The sequence below is a fragment of the Musca autumnalis genome, unplaced genomic scaffold, assembly GCF_047663935.1.
Source record: "Musca autumnalis isolate F117 unplaced genomic scaffold, ASM4766393v1 scaffold_1, whole genome shotgun sequence".
NCBI classification, from domain to species: Eukaryota; Metazoa; Arthropoda; class Insecta; order Diptera; family Muscidae; genus Musca; species Musca autumnalis.
In genome coordinates this window covers 199,730,160-199,751,858 of record NW_027411644.1, presented here as the reverse complement: position 1 = coordinate 199,751,858, position 21,699 = coordinate 199,730,160, and the positions used below count along the sequence as shown (strand labels likewise).

The following is a 21,699-nucleotide window of genomic DNA, read 5'->3' as shown; positions in this document are numbered from 1 at the left end:
TGTAGCCATATTATTATGATCGATAAATTAGAAAGGCCATTGAAAATAGTTGGTATTTTAGTTCAAGTTTAATTTTTTAACTATCCTTGCAGTACAAATTTAAGTATTATCATGCTCACAAATCCACTATAATTGACCACATGTATCATAAATGTTCGAAAATTGGTCTGGAAGAATGTTTCTTCGACGATAATAAAGTAAAAAATTTGTAATTCAAATTTAACTCAAAGGGGCATGATATCGCCGATTTTTATAGTGCTGTAATACCTATATAGTCAGGCAAAAAGTTTTTTTCTGTTAACAAGTCATAAAACAAACACGAATAAGTACAAACGAATGGACTACTGAGGTTATACAGCACTATAAAAATCGGCGATATCATGCCCCTTTGAGTTAAATTTGAATTACAAATTTTTACTTTATTATCGTCGAAGAAACATTCTTCCAGACCAATTTTCGAACATTTATGATACATGTGGTCAATTATAGTGGATTTGTGAGCATGATAATACTTAAATTTGTACTGCAAGGATAGTTAAAAAATGAAACTTGAACTAAAATACCAACTATTTTCAATGACCTTTCTAATTTATCGATCATAATAATATGGCTACACTTCGTATTTGCTTTCAGACAATTTTCGGATCTCAGAAGAGATCTAACGAAAACAAAAAGTCATTTAAAGCAGGTTTATAAAACGTTTTTGTTGGAATATTTCTTGATTTTATCTGAAAGTTCTTGGTAACTTTTCCAGGTTGAGAATTGAACCCACGTTCCTAATAAAGCGGGTCAACTTTGTTGTAAGATTTATCAGAATGTTCCATTTTACTAAACTATACCAAAAAACTGCGCAATATTTGCATGGGTAGTACAATTATTCAATTTTATTTGATTCAAACCTATTCTGATGATCGCAAAAATTGGACACTTTTTGTACATTTTTTATTATAATTGGGATATTTTCCGAAAATATGGCAACAGCGTCAAGTTTTTTCTTGGGAATGTTGGCATAGTATAGGACTCTCAAAAAGTAAATAGTATGGATCTGCAATACGAACCCATCAGAAGATACCTTAACATATAAAAAGAAAAAAATTCAAACCTATTCAGATGACCGCTAGTGTAAATAAGAATTTGAAGGAACCACTATATGGTAAAAACCAAAAATGTTTTACAATCGATGAATCCGAGTTTCACCCATTCAGAATTCGCGAACTGTTAACATGTTCTGTATAGTATGACTGAAATTTATTAAAATGAAGTTTTTTAGGAGGGATTCCATAATGTCGACCATTAAAATTAATATTCTCGGAAGCTGTGTTGGCATCAATGTAGAAAAATGGGTAAAAATGGGTCGAAGGCAACAATTTTTTTATGTTCCCTTCAGATTTCTTTCTTAACCATCCATTTTAAAGACCTATGTCCAAAGAAAGATTGGCAGAATACTCCATGGACAACATGATACTAGTGTATGATTTTTCTATATATCCACTGCATCCACCTAAAATTGATGCCGACATTTTGAAGCTGGAATTTTTTTAATAATCCGGACGCGCAACAAGATAATATTCCAAACTCATAATAGGATTATGAACTCGTGATTTTACGTCGTGTATGGTTAATGTCACCGTTAAAGTTTTTTAAAATTTTATTTTTGGTAAAAATTTTAGCATATCTTGACTATATGATCTGATATATGAGTGGTTATAATTTAGTTTTTAAAATATTATTTTTGAGAATTTACAAAATGTCTAAATGAAACCGGATGCGCATCATAATCGTATGCACATTGCGCGACTTTTACCCACAAAGGCATTTTAAAAATTTGAAGATGCACATCGCTTCTAAACATTCCAAATTCGAAACTCTCTTGCTTTTACAATTTTTCGCGGTTCTTAAGGAGGAAGAGCCTAACAAACATGTCTAATTTTGGAGAAAAAATTATTTAACAAGGAGGAAAAATGGTTATATTATAAACGCTTCCACTTAACTTGAATGATTTAGTAAATGTTCTAAGCTTCGTTTTCCTACTTATAACAATTCCACTAATTTATAAGGGTTACCAAATATGTTAGTTATAATACTGGTCAAAATGAAAATATTTAATACATATATGTAGATGTGTGGATTTCCTTAAAGTTTTAGTTACTTTCCAAATATTTGCCGCTGGTACCAAATTGAAGCCAAGGGTCTATAGATTTCAAAACTGATGAGACTTTTGTGATTTGGGTATATTTTTTTTTGAGTTTTGTAAGTAATTTTTTAAAATTTCTTGTATGTATGTTTAATAAAATAGTGTTTCTTCAATCATCTTGAAGTCGCACTGAAAACTCGTGATAGAAGTGGAGAGCGGTGTCACATTTCTGTATTAGGTGTTCTGAACTCTAGGTTCATTATTAAAACCTATTCGGTTTGAATATTTAGTTAACATATGCAAAATACATTAAAATCTTATAGGGAGAGGACCATATCATGGGAAGGTTTACTATGCAATAGGAACTCCTAATACCGGATTACAGCAAATTCGGTTGTACAACGTCTTGGTTACAGTAAAATACTTCAATTCAGGATGATTCGTTACATGGAAACCTCGCGAAAACTTGGACCTAGGGCTGCAATATTTTTGTTAAAGTATTTTTAGATCACTAGAACCCATTGATAAAAAATTCAGTTCGATATATAGCCTACATGTATTTTTGACTCACCTTCCTATGTAAGTCCACTGTGGACCGGTACTTCCGATTTTTGGTATTTTATAGGTTTTAAAATATAATTGTCTACATAGATCCGTGTTTTAATTTAGCCACGTTATAAACGTTATTTCCGATTTTCGGAAATCTTAAGGTTCTTGCCACATTTGGTATTTCGACTTTTCTCGAGCTATAAAATATGCCAACACATCCATGTGTTGACATATCCCCCATAGAACAGTACCGCCCGATTTCCGCTATTTTAAAGGTTTCAGCCGTATTATTTAAGAGAAAAGGCTTAGATTTGATATTTAGGCTTCGCTAGGAACAAAAACAGAAAGTTGTCGACATTGACCCGGTATTAATTTAACCCCCATATATGGGTGACGTCCGATTTTCGTAATTTTTAAGAAGTTATACTACCAAAATAGCTGAAATTCTGTACATTTTTCTTGCTACGGTTGCAAAACATTCCTGTCAACTGTCGAATAGTTCCGTGTGTTGATATTGTCCCATAAGAGGGTACCATCCGATTTTCGAATTTCAAAGCGTTTAGTCTCACTTTTCAGCCGATGTAACTGAAGTTTGGTATTCAGTCTTCACTAGTGGTATAAATTAAAAATTGTCAACATACATAGGACCATGATTTGATTGAGTATTTTGCCTGCATTTTTGTCCCAACTAGCTGTAATTTGACATTTGAAGTTCCCAGTGGTCACAAAATTGGGTGACGTAGGTGATGAAAGATACCAAGGAACGGTCCTGACGGCTTTAACATGGCAAAGCCCAGGATTTATCTTGGTCCCTATTTCATCTCAAGTGGACACTGACCTCCCCGTGGTGTCAACTAGAGAGCTGCCCGCTAAAGGTAGCGAAGAAGCAAACAGAGAGAATTGGAGATCTTTTCTTAGTTCGGCTTATGGAACAAATCTACTACAAAATTTCTCCTACAAAAATTGTCAACATAGGTGCATATTCTCTTAAAGGCCTTATGTAACTGTATCTCCCGATTTTCGATTTTGATGATACTTTTTTTTTGTCCACCGATTTTAGGCGTTTTGAGGAGTTTAGCTAAATTTGTTCAACGAACTATCAGTACATTGACATTTGAGGTTCCCAGTGGTGACAAAACTTTTGCACCAAAAATTGTCAACATAGGTCAATTTTTTGGTATAGTTCCATATAACGGTACCTCCCGATTTTAAGTGTTTCGAGGTGTTTAGCTACATTTGTTGACCGAAGTATATGTAATTTGACATGTGAGGTTCCCAATGGTCACAAAACTTATCCCTTAAAAATTTTCAAAGTGGGTCCATGTGTCGGCATAGTTCCCATCAGGGACGTAAGGGGGGGGGGGGGCACTGGGGGCCCGGGCCCACCCGAAATGCTTTGGTCGACTAAAATTTTTTGAGCTACTTTAAGAAATTATTACGTTTTTTCACTAAAATAATTATTTACTTTTGGAATTTTCAAATGAAAACTTAGATTGTTCTGAATGTCATGTACTAAAAATTTACTTTATGAACAAGTTGTCTAAGAAATATTTAAAATTTTTTGTTTGAATACTCTTTTTGAGGAAACTTCCAGTGAAATCTGTATTACTTCTTTTTCTCATGTAATTTCATTATCAAATAATAAAGGGTCGAAGAATTCTATAATAAATATAAAGGTCTTGAGGCTTTAAACTCATTCTGTATTCAAAAAATTACGTGTTTAGTATTGTGCGGATTGGAAGTGCATGAAATGACATGTTTACTGGACAAAATGTACGATATATCAAGTGTTTTCCGTGGAGCATATCTCTAAAACCAATAAGAAAATTTTTTTACTACCTTCATTTTTTATTATTTATTTTATGGATAAAAATTTATTGTTGTGCGTCATAAAGTGCTAATATCTGCTATAAGTAGCATACCCACCTGCATTTTTTCCTATCATTAACAATGTTGTAGCTGAAAACAACCGCAAACAAAATTAATGCTCAAACATTGGTTAAATGGTATTAAAATCTGCTGTAATTTCGGGCTTTAGGCTAACGATAAAAATGTACCTCATCGAAATAATGGCCTTTGACTTCTCATATGTTTCGACAAAATCCGCTTCAAATAATTTGGTGTCGATTTAGCCCAATTCTTTCGTCTGTCTGGCTCGAACGCATGATAACTCTCGAACGGATCAACCAAACTTTAAGTCATATCGGTCCACTCCTTTTTTCTCACAAGTCTACCTTTGTCGAAGGTCCAAATCGATTTCTTCGAGACATAGATTAAGTTCGAATATGGATTATATCGGTTCACTCCTTTCGTTACCTCCCATACAAAACTTCAATATCCGATTTCACCGAAAATTTGAACATCCTAAAATTACTTCCGGACGTACATATGTATATCAAGTACCAAGAGAGTCTATATGGGACAACATCTTCGGATACTTCCTTCACAAAATTTCAAAATAAGTGCAATATAAGGGCTGTTCGAGAATCCATTGGACATGTTTGCCAATGCTACTCCTTGCGGTCTTGTTTACAGCGATATTCTATTTTTCGTGGGTAAGTCGATGCTTCCTGACATAACGGTTCAAAAGCTCTAAATCTTACCATGACCAACTAAAATGACGGATTGACACGATAACTATCAAAATGAATGACTTCCAAAGTTGGGTCCACTTCCAAAATGGGCCATTCTTGCAGGTATCTTCTCCACAAAAGTGCAAAATTTTTGCGCTCTTATCGAAGTCAAATTTATGATCACAACATAAACATTTATTCACAACGCTCACAATCGTGAATATCAAAAATCGAATATCAAAAATCTGTGGGCAGGCAAAAATAATAAGAATTGCGTTTTTACTTTTTCGAAATTGTAAAAAAACCTTCCGCACAAAATGCAATTACTTTAGCTAAAAACAAACTTTTTCAGTTTACTTTTTTTAAATTTTTAAATTTGAGAAATTTTTTTCTGCAATAGTTGTTCTTGGAAATAATTTTTTTTAGTTGGTTTTAGTGCATCGATTTCAAATATGCAATTTGATCAAAAATCTGTCATTCAGTTTTTAAGCTACAGTTTTAAAAATTTGAAACGAGTTGCTCTAATAAAAGTTTGACAATACAGAAGTAATGTCATAATACATAATTTATATCGTTTTGAGTTTTAAATTATTTTTTCATAGTTTATGTTCACATCGCCATGTCGTTTAAAAAAAGTTGCAAAAATGTCCAAAAAACAGTGATAACTGGGTCAAAAATTTTAAAGCAAAAAGGCCGAATGAAATAAAAAAAAGCTGTTTTGCCGCTATACCATTTATACGAATTTCCGAAAGAAATCAATATAAAAAAATTAAAAATCTTTTTTAAAAAAAATATTATCAAATTTTAAAAATCACAAAAAAATCAAATAAAAAAGTTGGTTTTGAGCTAAAGTAATTGCATTTTGTGCGGAACGTTTTTCACAATTTTGAAAAAGTAAAAACGCAATTCTGCTTGTTTTTGCCTGCCCTATATGCTATTTCCACAGAATTTGAATCTAAAAAAATGACTAACCCTAGGGTTCATGTTTTGGTATAGCCCCCATATAAACGTAACTCCTGATTTTAAGTGTTTCGAGGAGTTTAGCTACACTTGTTGATCGAACTATATGTAATTTGAGGTTCCCAACGGTGGCAAAACTTATCCCCTAAAGGATTTTCAAAGTGGGACCATGTGTCGGTATAGTCCTCATATAACAACAGTACATTCTGATTTAAGTTATTTTGAGGGTTTTCGCTAAATTTTTGACGAAACTATAATTTGACGTTTGAGGTTTTCAGTGGCTACAAAACTTCTTCATCAAAAATTGTCAACATAGATTCTTTGTATGAACTGTAACATATTTCTGCACAGAATTGTCGGTATAGGTCCCCATAATTTTATCTTTTTCACGCGAACGAATTTTTGTTTCAAAACCTTTCAAGACCTTCTCCACCAGCCTCAGAGGCATAAAGTATGAAACTAAAGCCGTTGTTATTTGCTGGCTCCATGACGACCGATACCATTTATAATCACCATGTCTTTATAATCGTCATTTTATTTTAACAAACTGCAATTGTTATTTTCGCAAAATTCTTCAATTAATATAACACTCTTCGATAGACAGCAAAATGCAAATCCCATTCCCATGTTCCGTAATTTAAATAGTCTCTAAACAAATATTTATTTAGATTTCACACGTTTCTTTGCATTGTCCCAAAATGCAAATAAAAAACGACAAATCTGTCAGTGTACATATCATTAATAACTGTAAACTGTTAAAGCTTCCAACTAGGAATAGTATCGTTGTATTGTCCTTTCCCCACTCACTTACTCACCGCCCATACATGTCGAAATGAATAAAGCCCAATTCGAAGTGTTCACACTCGCACACACAAACACACACTATATTTCCTCTAATGATGATGGTGGCAATAACAGCAACCCAAGCGTAGCATCATGGTAAAATGAGAGCATAACAACAGCCTGTCTGTATTATTGCCATAGAATATGCAAGGACAACCTACCAACCATCCAACCAAAGGCAACATTATCAGCAATGAGTTTTATTTAAGTGTGGCCCAGCATTGACATTAGAAGACTATGCCTCGAGTCCTAACATGAATATCCTTGAATGCATTTTTCGTTTAACAAAAAAGTAACCAATTTATTTCTATTTTTACTTCTTTAATATGTATGTAGTTGTGTTTTTCCTCCACTTTATTTCTGTGTGTTATTTTTTATCATTTTTTTTTGTTTTTTTTATTCTCTCTTTTTATTCCCTACAGGCATTGCAATCTTATTTCGCAAACCCATGAAAGAACCCCCAAAACTATTCTCATTCATGTCACCATTTTCGGGTGATGTCTGGCTATGGTTGGGTATTGCATATGTGATGGTGGCATTGAGCATGTTTGTGTTGGGCCGCATCTCACCACCTGAGTGGGATAATCCGTATCCTTGTGTTGAAGAGCCTACAGAATTGGAGAACCAATTTACTTTTATTAATTGCTTTTGGTATGCCATGGGAACCCTCTTACAACAAGGCTCCGAATTAGCGGCAAAGTAAGTCATGATGTAATATTGTTACGGTTAGGGTATTGGGGTGGAACTGGAATGCCAAAGGGCTAAACAAATCAATTGGCGTTCAGATCGTCATTTCGTTCGTATTAGGCATATTTAAATGGTATGCTATAGATAGAAGTCCTTCAACTGGTCTCCTATGGACAGGAAATCATTAAGTCGTCGTTGTTCCATGTGATTTACAATATTTTACATTTGTGTCATAAGTGTGGATATGGAACAATTCGACAAAAATTCTTTTTAAAATAAAAATTCTCTATAACTATTTTATTCCAACAGATATTTCTCCAAGTTTTGGCAAATATGTTCTATATACTATTACTAATAAATTTTGTCAACAATATAAATATTTTCTTCAGCCAGCTCCAAGCAGTTGTGACTCAAACATCAGAACGGAAAAATGGCCTATGGAACACTTAACCATGATATCGACGAAATGGTCTCCTATGTATGGAAGGCCAACAGCAGATCTTCTCTGACAAGAAGGGCTTCTCTTTAAGGATAACCTATTGGCGGTATTCTTTTTAAAGACTACTGTTGGCGCTCTTCATTCCAAAGGCGACCAACTGGGTTCCTCCATCCTTTGGTTGGGCTTTGGGCTAGTAACCCATCCCGCTCATGCTCTACTGAAGTCAAGAAAAATATATTTTACGAGCGGCTAAAAGAAATATATGATCGTTGAGCTGGTCATACCATTAAAATTTTTCTAAGCTTTGGCCCAACAGTTGGGAAATTCAGTCTCCGCATTGAAACGACTCACAACGGAATGAGGCCGATTAAATTCGTAGCGCAAAAAACCATGATAGTTAGCAGTACCAGATTGAAGCATCTTGACATTCATAAGGTCACCTGGATGTCTCCAGACCACAAAAAAAAATCAAACTGATCACGTTGTTATAGATGAAATACGTTCAACGAGTGTGTTGGATGCACGTTCGTTCCAAGGGGCAAACATCGACTCGGATCACCAGCCTGTTGCAGCAACGTAGCAAATAACGTACGAACAGACACAACACGAAAGTTGGACATCAGGAGTATTGTACTGTTACCGAAGAGAAGAATGTCTCCAACTTCGTCTTCCGATTCTCCGTCGTAGTCGGAAATTGCCAGAAAATGCATCATTCTTGCAATTCACTGGCAACGGTCTCCGCAATAAGGTCAGTAAAATTTTGGATTTTGCAACGTTGCGGTGGTTACAACATTTGGCGTAAGGATTGCCCAAGAAGCGAATGAGAAGGACTGGCCTTCTAATACGCCAGTCTGTCCAGTACAGATCTATCTCGCTTAAGATTAACTCAAGTGACCCATACATGGAATGTATGGAGTTAGCAGTAAAGTGTGGTACTGCCGAGGTAGAGCTGCTTACTGTTTACTACCGCCGATGAATAGCTGAATATTCTGCTTTATATGCCTGATATTAGTTCCCTTTCAATGTCCATCATGAACTTTGGCATTCCGTCCAAGGTAATGACCAGAGGGGTACAGTGGTGGGTGAGAAAATTTATAGCCCGACGAGAAAAAGAGGACATTGTCACAGCTCGCCAGATATCATTATTGTGGCATCAGGTCTGATAAATGAGGTTTCCTGGCAACCCATCATTTCCCTTGGCTCAGACCACCTTCCTATCATCGTCCCCGTAAATAGATCACCCGACTTTATAACCTCTGATTGGCAAGTGTTAAGGCAATTTACCAATCACCGTTTCAGAGGGCTTTCCATTCCCTCATATCCTCGGGAGAACTTTCCGGGACATCATCACTACAGCAGCCGCTAGCTACATGCCTGCTGGAGAGTTGGAGAACCTATTCTTAAAGTCAACAGGATAGTAGGCAAACATTAGCGGGAAAGTCGATAGACCACCGGAAGCAATGGGACATTGGTACAGGATTAAGTAAATTGTGGACAGCAGTTAAATCACTCTCGAATCTGGGAAAGAAGGATGCTAGAACGGCTGTTATTTTCAACGGCGTGACAGTGACAGATCCCAAGAGGTGCGCATGTTATTTCAAACGGCAATTTATAGAGCACCCTGAGAGTAATAGGGCGAAGAAGAGAGTTTCGGTATCGGGTCCTATCATCGATGACATATGTAATGCCTACATAGCTGACCCTGCGCAGTTCTTCTATCGGAGGAATGTGCAAATTTCCGCCGCTAAATCCACTGCCACACTGTTCACTACTTGGACGGCTGAAATGAGGCTCCCACTGCACGTAGGGTTAAAATCCGAAAAAACGGCGCTTAATTGAAAAACTTAATAATCGGTCCTGACAGGTTTAAAGAATACAAAATTCTAGCTTGCTACCCAAAATAACAATACCGTATGTTGTTTACTTCTCTTGTTGCAGTGTGTTAAAATTGAGAAATATCTCAAGTTTTCGCGAACTGTTGAAAAAACACAAATTTAGTTGGTTGTGAACAGTGAAAATGTAGTTTTGAATATATAAAAGTGTCATTTTTAGAATGGATGTATCAAGCAGAGGTATTTCTTAATAGTTTAGAAAAAATTTTCTTACAAAATTGTTGTAGAAATACACTGTGTGTAATTTTTTGAGTCATGGAAAATTAACCACATTCTGACACCGCAGCGTGATAGAAGATGAAAAATAAGAAGACACGTCTCCCGGCGTTTTTCCCTATCACTTCGAAATTCGCGGTTATGGGCCCCTAATGACCTAAGGCCTTGGTGTAAAAAGGGATCATTTTGTCAGACTCATATCTTCTAAACCGCTAAGAATTTGGTTTCACTCGTGCAAGCAAACTTGTAGCACTCATCTTAGAGAATAATAATTGGGAGCACATAAAATCGATTCAACCGCATCTTCAAGGTCAAAATCGTTCAGGTCAAGTTTCCATTATAAGTTTTTCTCCGATTTTGGCCTACAGAGATCAAACCGATCAAAATTGAATCAAATAACCAACTACAAAAATGTACCTTACATCTCAATAAACAACTTTCTCGAATATATGAACTCTGTAGAAATGGTTCTTAAAGGTCAAAGTAGCAAAACAAATGCTATTTTATCTTCTTTTTTCGGTTTCTGCTCCATAGAAATTAAACCATTCAAAATTCTAGAAACTAATCAACCACAATATTGTAGCGAATATTTCAGTGAACAACTTTGTGAAATATCAGAGCTCGCTATGAACTGTTCTTAAAGGTCAAAATAGCAAATAACTTTAGAAAATATTAGATTTTTATACTTTTTTCTCCAATTCTGGTCCATAAATAGCAAAACGTTCAAAATTCAAGAATAGAAACAGCTACAAAAATTTGCCTGAGATCTCAGTAAACAATTTTCTAGAACATATGAACATTCTATGAGCAGTCCTCCAAGCTCAAAATTCACTAGCAATTATGTTACGGTTAACATTTCCTGATGCTCAGGTCTGGAAATAACAAACTGTTCATCACTCAAGGAAATTTGAAAGGTTTGTTATTTACGGACCTGATCAGGAAGAATCGACCAGAATCGGAGAAAAAAGTATAAAAATCTAATATTTTCTAAAGTTATTTGCTATTTTGACCTTTAAGAACAGTTCATAGCGAGCTCTGATATTTCACAAAGTTGTTCACTGAAATTTGAAGGACCTCTCCTAGAATGTTCATATGTTCCAGGAAATTGTTTACTGAGATCTCAGGTAAATTTTTGTAGTTTTTTCGATTCTTTAATTTTGAACGGTTCGCTATCTATCGACCAGAATCGGAGAAAAAAAGTATAAAAATCGAATATTTTCTAAAGTTATTTGCTATTTTGACCTTTAAGAACAGTTCATAGCGAGCTCTGATATTTCACAAAGTTGTTCACTGAAATATTCGCTACATAATTGTGGTTGATTAGTTTCTTGAATTTTGAATGGTTTAATTTCTATGGAGCAGAAACCGAAATAAGAAGATAAAAATAGCATTTGTTTTGCTACTTTTACCTTTAAGAACCATTTCTACAGAGTTCAAGTTGTTTATCGAGGTGTAAGGTACATTTTTGTAGTTGGCTGTTTGATTCAATTTTGATCGGTTTGATCTCTGTAGGCCAAAATCTGAGAAAAACTTATAACGGAAACTTGACCTTAACGATTTTGACCTTGGAGATGCGGTTGAATCGATTTTATGTGTTCACAATTATTATTCTCTAAGATGAGTGCTACAAGTTTGCTTCCAAGAGTGAAACCAAATTCTTAGCGGTTTAGAAGATATGAGCCTGACAAAATGATCCCTTTTTACATCAAGGTCTCAGGTCTTTAGGGGCCCATAACCGCGAATTTCAAAGTGAAATGGGAAAAACGCCGGGACACGTGTCTTCTTATTTTTCATTTTCTATCAAGCTGCGGTGTCAGAATGTGGTTAATTTTTTTCGTGTCGCACAGTGATATGCCTAAAATATGTCAACATTTTCCACAATTTTGAAATGTGTTAGAGTATAGAAAAAATAGTGTCGAGAAAGTCGTGAGAATTTTGTTTTTTGCATTTTTCTCTTGACGCGACAAAATCGATTAGTTGTGAATGACAGCCGTACCTACAATTTTCTGAGCGACATTTTTGCAGAACATTTCGAAGCTGAAATACGTCATCTTGTGGTACTTTTATAGCGGCTCTTAAAATAAAGGGCGAAAAGGACATTGAAGGAAGCGAGTTAGAATGTCGAAGTGCTCTACGAAAATAATCCGCATTCGATTTGACTGCAGACATGTCATATCAAAAATATGATAAAACAACAGTGAACAAAGATATAACGAAAATTCCTGATGTCTGACAGGGTCTCTAGCAAAAAATTCATCACGCGATAATGCGGAAGTTCGACTCACGGCGGATCTGCCCTTTGGGATTCGTTATATACTCACCAAGGGTTTTCATCTCGAAAGCAAAACAAAACATAGTTCAATTCTGAACCAAGTCCGAATAAATGTCAAACATGACAATGAAAACGGGACAAAATCGATTAGTTGTCAAAGAGAACCGTACCTAAAATCTTCTGAGCAACCTTTTTGTAGAATATTTGGATGCTGAAAAATCTCATCTTGTGGTACTTTCACTACGGTTCAAGAAATAAAGGACGAAAAGGACATTAATATGCCATTTAGATATGACACCATTAGCCGGATTTAGCGCATTATCAGGTTTTATTTGCTAAATCCAGCCAAAATCTACCAGATTTCCCATACAAAAATAAATCCTCCTATTGAGTGGATTTGTTTTAAATCTGGCATAAATCCTCGTATACAACTCTGTTTTTAGCAACATGTTGCTAGAAAATACAAAAAGTTGCAAGCTGGCACAAGAAAAAAGGTAGATGCATCGGTGAATTGCTACACTAAAAATAATTTAAAATGTAAAAATTTGTAAACAAGGCGGAAAAATTAAATTTGTTTTGATGTACAAAGTTGATTTTAATCAACCAAGACTAATATTTATGATGTCTTAAAGATAAAATAATTCGTTTATTCATTTTAGATGGGCGAACTGCGATAAAATAATAATTTATTTCCTCTTTAGTTAGCATTAGTAGCATAATGTGCTAACATTTTCGGTATTAAACAATACATTTGTAATTTGATGTATGTTTTTTGAGACGAATTCAATTTACAAAAAATTCTTTTGACGTTTTACATTCGTTCAGATGGGCTAATGCATCTACCTTGGTAATTGTGCTATGAACAAAAATCAGCTGACTGACATTTAAATCCTCCAAAATGTATATCTAAATGCAATGAGATTTGTACTGGATTTATTAAATCCAGTCGAGGATTTATGGCTAGTCTAAATGAGCTATAAAGGCATTGAGTTAGAAGAATGAAATGTTCTACAAAAAGATTGGCCAATCGATTTCACATTTCACCTCAAAACGAAGCTACAACAACGCCAAACAAAGATATGGAGCTATTTTCCCAAGTATTATAGGGAAAAAATCAAAAACTTCATCGCGCGATGTCTCAGAAACTTGACCTATGGCGAAAATTTCCTTTTGGATTCTTAGTATATTCATCAAGGGCTTTCATCTCGAAAGGACATTTTCCACCCCCCAAAAATGATGCTGCACAGTGTTATTTTATTGATCAAACAAAATAAGTTTTGGCAATTCAAATTAAAACAACACACAAAAGCAAGAAAAGTTTATAAAATTTAGAAATATCAGTAAATATTACAAAAATTGAAGCTGAAATAAGAAATTCACACAATGTTAAGTTTTGTATGTTTCGAATCGAAAAAATGGCGAAAAATCCATTGCGTTTTTCTCAGAATGAAATCTTCGAAATCGGTGATCACTCTCGCTCGAACACTAATACCAATATTTTTGTGTGCTCACTTGGGACATCGAAATCTAGTCCTTTATCAGCGGATGTATTTACAAAATATTAATTTGCAATTTTATGATCAAAACGTGGTCGTTTTAAGGTGAAATTTGATATTTTGATTTGACTGTGTACCATTTTCATATAAACTAATATTTTGAAAAATCCGCCTATGACAGACAAGATTTTTATATTTGAAGATTTTTATATTTTATAGTTAGAGTGGTCCCCGCAGACCTCTTTAATAAAAAGAGTGTTTAGTAGACCGTCATTAGCTACAAAACTATGTAATACTTTTAAACAACAGATATGTCGAATGTAGATTAAAATTCAGACAAAAAAAAACACTAAAGAACTTTGATAGTTTTTTAGAAAAAAAAATCATGAAAAATGGCAGCACATATGTGTAACCCTTTAAAACTAAAATATTAAATAAGATATATTTATTAAATTTAGGCAGTGTTTAGAAATTGTTTTTTTTTTAGTTTAATGTTACACTGAGATTCGAAAAATACAAAGCTTTGAACCTCCAAATGATTCCCTGAATTAATCTCCATTTTTATGGATTTTACCCCAGTGTGCACTGGACACAATCAATCCAGGTTGCAGAATTTTGTAGTAAGCAAGCGGAAAATGAGATCAGACAACATGATTTTCCAAATTGGAATGTAAAGCAAAACAAAATAGAGAGGAATGGAAATCATTTATTAGTTCGGTTTATAGAACAGATGTTCTGCAGAGGTCCAACTAAGTAAGTGCACCGCGAATTGGTCTCCTTTGAGGAGGAACGCTAACTTAGGCCTTCTTTTCAAAGGAGACCAATTCATGGTGCACTTTGCGAAAGAGGCCAATTTTCCTTTCAACGAAAAGAAGTTGACGCATTTTTCAAAGGAATCCAATTAGTCATTTTTCTCCAAAAACATCAGGCGACTTGGTGATATTATTCCCATAGGTGACCAGTTGGTGATCTTTTCCGAAGAAAATCAATTGAACACTTACAGTCTGCTCTCCAAAGAAAAACATGGTGGTCTCCTTTGCGAAGGAAAACAGTTGGTGGTGTTCCTTTTTAAGAAGATCAGTTCATTCCAAAGAAGATCAATTTGTGGTCAATTATAACCACTAATTAGTGGTCTCCTTTCTAATAAACACCAGTTGATGGTCATCCTTTTTACGGAGATCAGTTGTTGGCCCTCCTTTCAAATATGACACAAAAGACAAATTGGCGATTTTCATTTCAGAGAAGAGAAGAAGACCACTTTGCGGTTTTCAGTGTACAGAAGATCACTTGACGGTCTTCCAAAGAATATCAGTTTACAAAGCAAACTAGTTTATGGACTTCTTTGGAATGGAGGCCACTTATTGGTACTTTTCTGAAAAAGAGCAAGTGATGGTATTTCCATAGAACACCTGTTGGAGATCTTCTTTCTAAAATAGATCTACTTTCCAAAGACTACTTTATTTACGCCATGATTTTTTATCTATTAAAAACTATCAACTGTTCTGCCATGGGTAGAGGAACATGAACTGATACTTAATTCAAATAATACCATCAACTGCTCTTCAAGGAATAAAATACCTTTCAACTGAACTTCTATAAAATATTCACAATATACCCCTTTGTCTGGCGGTAACACTCAACATTAACCTATCATTACACCTTTTTCTCTTAGAGGCTTTTCTACGCGAGCAGTTGCATCATTTTGGTCCTTCTTTACCCTTATATTGGTATCTTCGTACACCGCCAATTTGGCTGCCTTCTTAACCATTGAATCGCTGAGTACCCCCATTGAAAATGTCGAAGATTTAGCAGCAAACAAAGGTGGTGTCAATTATGGAGCAAAACTTGGTGGAAGTACGGCAACATTTTTTAAGGTTTGTAACAATGTGTACCACCCACCCACTCGCCTCACCACTTCTAATTGAAAAATGTTTTTTTTTTTTTGTTTTTTGTTCTGCCAGGATGCCAAATTCCCTACGTATCAAAAGATGAGTGAATTTATGACAGCCCATCCAGAATATATGACATCCACAAATGCCGAAGGTGTTGAACGTGTTGAGAAAGAGAACTATGCCTTTCTGATGGAATCGACAACCATTGAATATATAACGGAGCGTCGTTGCAGTTTAACTCAGGTCGGTTCGTTGTTGGATGAAAAAGGATATGGCATTGCAATGCGTAAAAGTAAGTGCAACATCAACAACAACCTATGCTTGCAGACTATTTGGGTAAAGTATGCACGACATGCGGGTTTAATCCTTGCGATGCCACTGTTGTTTTTGGATGGATAATATAGGTTTTATTTATTGTTCCTTATAAAAACGTTATGTGGTATATGGGGGCTAATGTTTCACTGAAAGCTTTAGTTTGTTGGAAACATAGAAAACATTGTTGCACAGCGATTTGGAAGTAGATCTTACGGGCCAATCCCCATTATTTGGCATCAACTATTTCTAATTTCGTTAAGGGTTAATTGCCCCTATCGAAGACTATAAAAGCACTGTTATATGTATGTCGAGTTATGTGCATTTTAATTGCAGCATATAAGCTTTCATTAAATCGATTGGTGCTTCGTATTGATACCTTGCTATAATATTCCCTTGTGTGGCATGTTGCAAATCGCTGTGGGAATATAAATGTGCTTTGAACAAAGTAGTATGGGTGGGAGGGAGTCAGATCATTATATGTATGTAAGGCTTTAATGCCAATCTACCAGGAATTTCATATATGAATATTATAAGCGTGGCTTGAATTTTAAAATGTTTGAGAAATTAAAGGTTGCAGTGCTTAGTGTCTATAAATATTGTTAAACCTTCCCTTAAACAAGTAAAAAAGTATCAGTCGGCTCTCAGCCGGTGTGAATTTAAACAATTTTTTTCCAAACAACGTATGCATGTAATGGGGTTTTCAGAAGTTTGGATGTATGAATTTCCCAACAAAAATATGGATGAGGATAAAAGCTCAAACGTTTTGGGGGGATGAGGTACCTAAAGGAATGGTCCGACATAGTCCATTTTGGAAGTGTGTCTTATTTTGGGAGTCATTCCGCTCGATAGATATGGTGCCCACCAGTCATTTCAGTTGGTCATCATATAATTTAGAGCTTTTGGACCATTATATCAGGAAACATGGACTTGCCCACGAAAAACCTAATATCGCTGTAAACATGGCCACTAGGAGTACCTTGGGTAAAATTTTCCAAAGAATCATCGAAGAGACCCTTAACCGCACTTAAACAAAAATGTTAAGGAGTGGACCGAAAGGGTCCACTTTTGAACATAAACTCAGTTTGGACAAAATATTTCGAAATTCAAAGTTTGGAACAAATCGATTGCTACGTTTATGAGCTATTGCGCGTATCATTTTACCGAATATTTTCGAACTTTAGTGGGGAAGGTACCGGATGCAGTGGTCCAATTAGCACCATCTAATATTCAAAGAAATATTACGATATGCAAAGTGTGTGGTCTGCATGTCGGTCACTCCGTCTGTCTGTTGAAATCTTGACACAGCTGGCCATATTTAAGATAGAGCTTTATGATTTGATATAGAAGTTTCTGTTACTCCTAGGATGTTTGGTATTTAAAATAGGCTTATTGGTCCACGTTTCCCCCATAGAAGGTTACCTCACGATTATCGGTTTTTTATAGGTTTTAGCTACGTTATCTCAGCGAAATGGCTGAAACTTGACATTTATTCTTTTATGTGGCTATAAAACTTTCCACTAGAAATTTGTAAGTATAGGTCCACGTTTTGATATGGTCCCCACAGAGCGGTACCACCCGAATTTTGTATTTTGGAGGTTTTAGCCACATTATCTAACCGAAATGACTCAAATTTGGTATTTAGTATTCTATATGGGTAGAGATGTACGTTTTAATATAACCCCCCATAGAAGGTACACGATACCGTTCGATGTGAAGTCTTTTAAAAGGAAATGTTAGGCCGGAACTTACCGTCGTTCTTACTTGCTTTACTTATGATACTCCTTGAGTTAATAAGCGATATGTAAGTAAAGTTGAATTTTATTTTATTTGTTTTTTTTTTTTAATATCTTCACAAGTTAACGTAAGGGTGGGAGATACAAAGCAACGGCCCTGCGAGGCTTTAACATAGCGACCTCCAGGATTTATCTAGGCTTCTCTTCAATCTCAAGTTGACACTGTGGAAACTAAAAAAGAACCGATAACAAGTAAGCAATCAATCCCACGGCGACCGGTTTGACTTTGAGGAATCTTCGACCATGGGCCGTCACTTCAACAATTATGTGTTTGTGTTGGAATACATTTTTCACCATGGGAGCGGAAATATGTTCCGGGATGCCTGCTCAGAGCTCTTTTGGTCCCTGCCAGGAAGAAGAGAAGAACCTCAATCCATGGACCTGTTCGGTTTGCCAGATCCGCCTCTACTTAGCTGCGATGTAATAGATGTAGGAAATGGGTGTACTTCAGAGGCTGCTTAGGTCATAGTCGCCTCCAGGATTACTGCGATCGAAGTTATGTTGCGCAAAAGTATCTCCCAGTGTGTTTCCAATTTCATCGAGGTAGTAGGAATACCAGACACTCCCGCAATCTCCCCAACAATAGCTATGCATCTAACACCCCAAGATTTTGCTTAGCTCCCCGGAAATGCATCTTTCCTCAAATTCAAATGCAACAAAGTCAGCGAAATTGTAGATTTTATGAGTCGGAGGAACATCATGGTCGCCGCGATCCAGGAAACAAAACTCAATGTCACCTGTAGCTGTGATGGTTACAACATTTTGGGAAAAGATCATACAAGAAATGGAGGAGGAGGACTTGCCAGTCTGTCCAGTATTGACCTATCTCGCTTGAGCTTGACTCTATTGACCCATACATGGAATGTATGGGACTAGAAAAGTGTGGGACTGCTGAGGTAGAGTTCTGAATGTGTTTATACCACCAATGAATAGCCTTTAGTTTATGTCCGGATTGCAATAACTATCTGGTGCTAGGAGACATCAAGACTCACCATGAGGTTTGGCATTCCTTCCCAGGCAATGACCAAAGGGGTACAATGGTGACAGAGAAAAATAATTGCTCCATGATGTATAAGGAGGATAAGACGATATTGTCACAGCTCTTCAGACATCGCCAATGTGGCACCGTGTCCTCCTGGCAAGCCGTTATTTGCCTGGGCTCAGACCATATTCCGATCATCGTCTCTGTAACAGACCTCCCGACTACATAACCCCCTAACCTTCGTATTTTTCAGAACTATGGAAAACCTGATTGACAAGGGTTCTGAAAATGTAACCACCGCTTTAGAAAGCAGTCCATTCCTTCAGATCCTCGGATGGCTGCTACCGCTTGCTAAACACCTGATGATCGGATACCCGAAATAAGACCAAATGTCCCAGAAGAGGCGATGGGACCAGCAAATAAGCTTCGTCGTACGAACCCTGAAGACCCAAGAGTTAGAGAACTAAGACCAAATGTCCTAGAAGAGGCGATGGGACTAGCAAATAAGCTTCGTCGTACGAACCCTGAAGACCCAAGAGTTAGAGAACTTACTCTTTAAGTCCACAGGATAGTAGGCGAACATAAGAGGAAAAAAGTGGCTAGACCACCTGAAGCAATGCAACAGCATTAAATAAATTGTCCGGAAAAGAAGGATGATAGAACGGATGTTACTCTCAACGGTGTGGCAGTCACTTATGCGAAGAGGTGTGCGTGTTATTTTAACCGGCAGTTTAGAGAGCACCCCGAGAGTGATAGGGCGAACAAAGGGTGCTACGCCGTTTAAATGCCCTCCCAGCCGAGGAGATACCACCACAATTTACGATGAACTATGTTGCAGACCTCATCCGTAACGAAAGCAACCAAAGCGCTTAAGGAACTGGATTAATCTGGGGTTGAGTATTTAGCAAGTAGCCTCAATCTATCTTTAGCCACCCATATTGTACCCGAAACCCAGAATGTTGGCAAATTGGTCACGATACTGAAGCCAGGCAAGAATGCCAGCAGAGGTGAATCCCCTCCCTGCTCGATCTCCCTCTTGTCGCCAGAAGCAAAGATTCTAGAGGCTCCTTCTCCCCATTTAGAAAAGCTGTTTCCCAGTTGCCAATCATCAACATGGATTCAAGAATATGCACAGAACCAGAACAACATTACACGATATATCAACAAATATCAGATGAGGACTGAGCCAGAGCAGGCTGTGCGTCAGTTAAGGGCTGATATGTGTTGTCATCGTGGTTCTTGACCTATCGAAGGTCTTCAATGCCGTCAAATATGCCAAGCTGTTCGAGGATGTAGAGAAGACTTACATCCAGCCGTGTTTGAAACGTTGGATAATGAACTATATGTGTGGACGTCAGAAATAAGAAGTCGAAAACCTTCTAACGTTTTGAAATTCCACACCCTCCAGACGGCATAGGGATCGTAATGTTTGCAAATGATTGTATGATCCTGATGTCGGGTCCTACCGTCTATGACATATGTGATATTTTGATGTCTACATAGCTGACTTAGTGCAGTTCTTTCATCTAAGGAATATGAAAATATCCGACGCAAACAACACTGCCATACTGTTCACCCCCGCCTCTAAACATTTTGGTAAACTGTGCCCTGATTCCAACCACTAACTACACAACATATTGGATGTTTAAGTCATCCGCGCAAGCCACAGCTATTAGAGACAAAATCAGAAGTAAGAACAAAGTTCGCAAGTCACTGGACGGCAGCACTTATGGTGCTGACAAAGAAACCTTGAATCAAACAATTGGCCGGTCTGTGGTAAGCTATGCGGGGCCTATGTGGTTTGCAAATGTTATCACTACGCAGTGGAAGAATATTCAAAACTACCAGATGCCGCATGAGGACACCAGGTGCCTCCTAATGACACCACTGGATGATCTTTATGAGGAGACGAAGATTTTGTTGTCGATGTAGTGTCGCTTGAGCGTTACCGTAGGAAGCATCCCTGTCAAACTATAAACGAGAACCTCTAGATCAACGAGACTATCAGGCAGGCTTGAATAGCATTCATACTGATGCAGTTGTGCAAGCAGTACAAAGGTACAGTGTGAATGACGTACTCGAAGACTATCCTCCATCCATCGCATCCCAGAACGCCAACTGCCAAGACGAACACGAGTGGTTGTAGCCCAGTTAAGTTCTGGGCGATGCAAATGCCTCCATTCATATTGAGCCCGAATTAATGGCACATTACCCAATACATACCCTGCATGTGGATTGTTAGAAATTAAACAGTTCCGGAGATATCATCCCGCCTTGGGAAACTCCTTGGTTTACTCTATGGGTTCTTGACTTCTTATTTCTGAATTGTACAAACGACTGGTTGATTATCCAACGTTTCAAACACGCCTGGAGGTAAGTCTTCTCTATATCCTCGAACAGCTTGGCGTATTTGACGGCATTGAAGACCTTCAATAGGTCCAGTACGATTCACCTATTTTAGCATCCTTGTCAGGCTTTAGTATCGGGACCACCCTGGCAACTTTCCAGGCTTCTGGTACAATGTGGGTGGCTAACGATAGATTGAGGACACTCGATGTGTGTTGGTATGGCGGTCGCACAGCCTGCTCTGGTCCAGTAACCTGTCTCCTGTTTCTTTATGGACTCAGCCAATCCAGGTTGCAGCATTTTTGAATCT

The 21,699-nt window shown here is 36.8% G+C and overlaps 1 protein-coding gene across 2 annotated transcripts in view; it reads left to right on the top strand.

The window, feature by feature from the left end:
- The window catches only part of Grik (glutamate ionotropic receptor kainate), an 87,843-nt gene that overhangs the window by 44,730 nt on the left and 21,414 nt on the right, over positions 1 to 21,699 (top strand). For both annotated transcript variants that reach the window (XM_073959784.1, XM_073959785.1), the window contains exons 10-12: positions 7,482 to 7,758; positions 15,734 to 15,935; positions 16,023 to 16,245. In XM_073959784.1, coding sequence (XP_073815885.1) covers positions 7,482 to 7,758; positions 15,734 to 15,935; positions 16,023 to 16,245 — 702 coding nt within the window. The remainder of the gene's footprint in view (positions 1 to 7,481; positions 7,759 to 15,733; positions 15,936 to 16,022; positions 16,246 to 21,699) is intronic.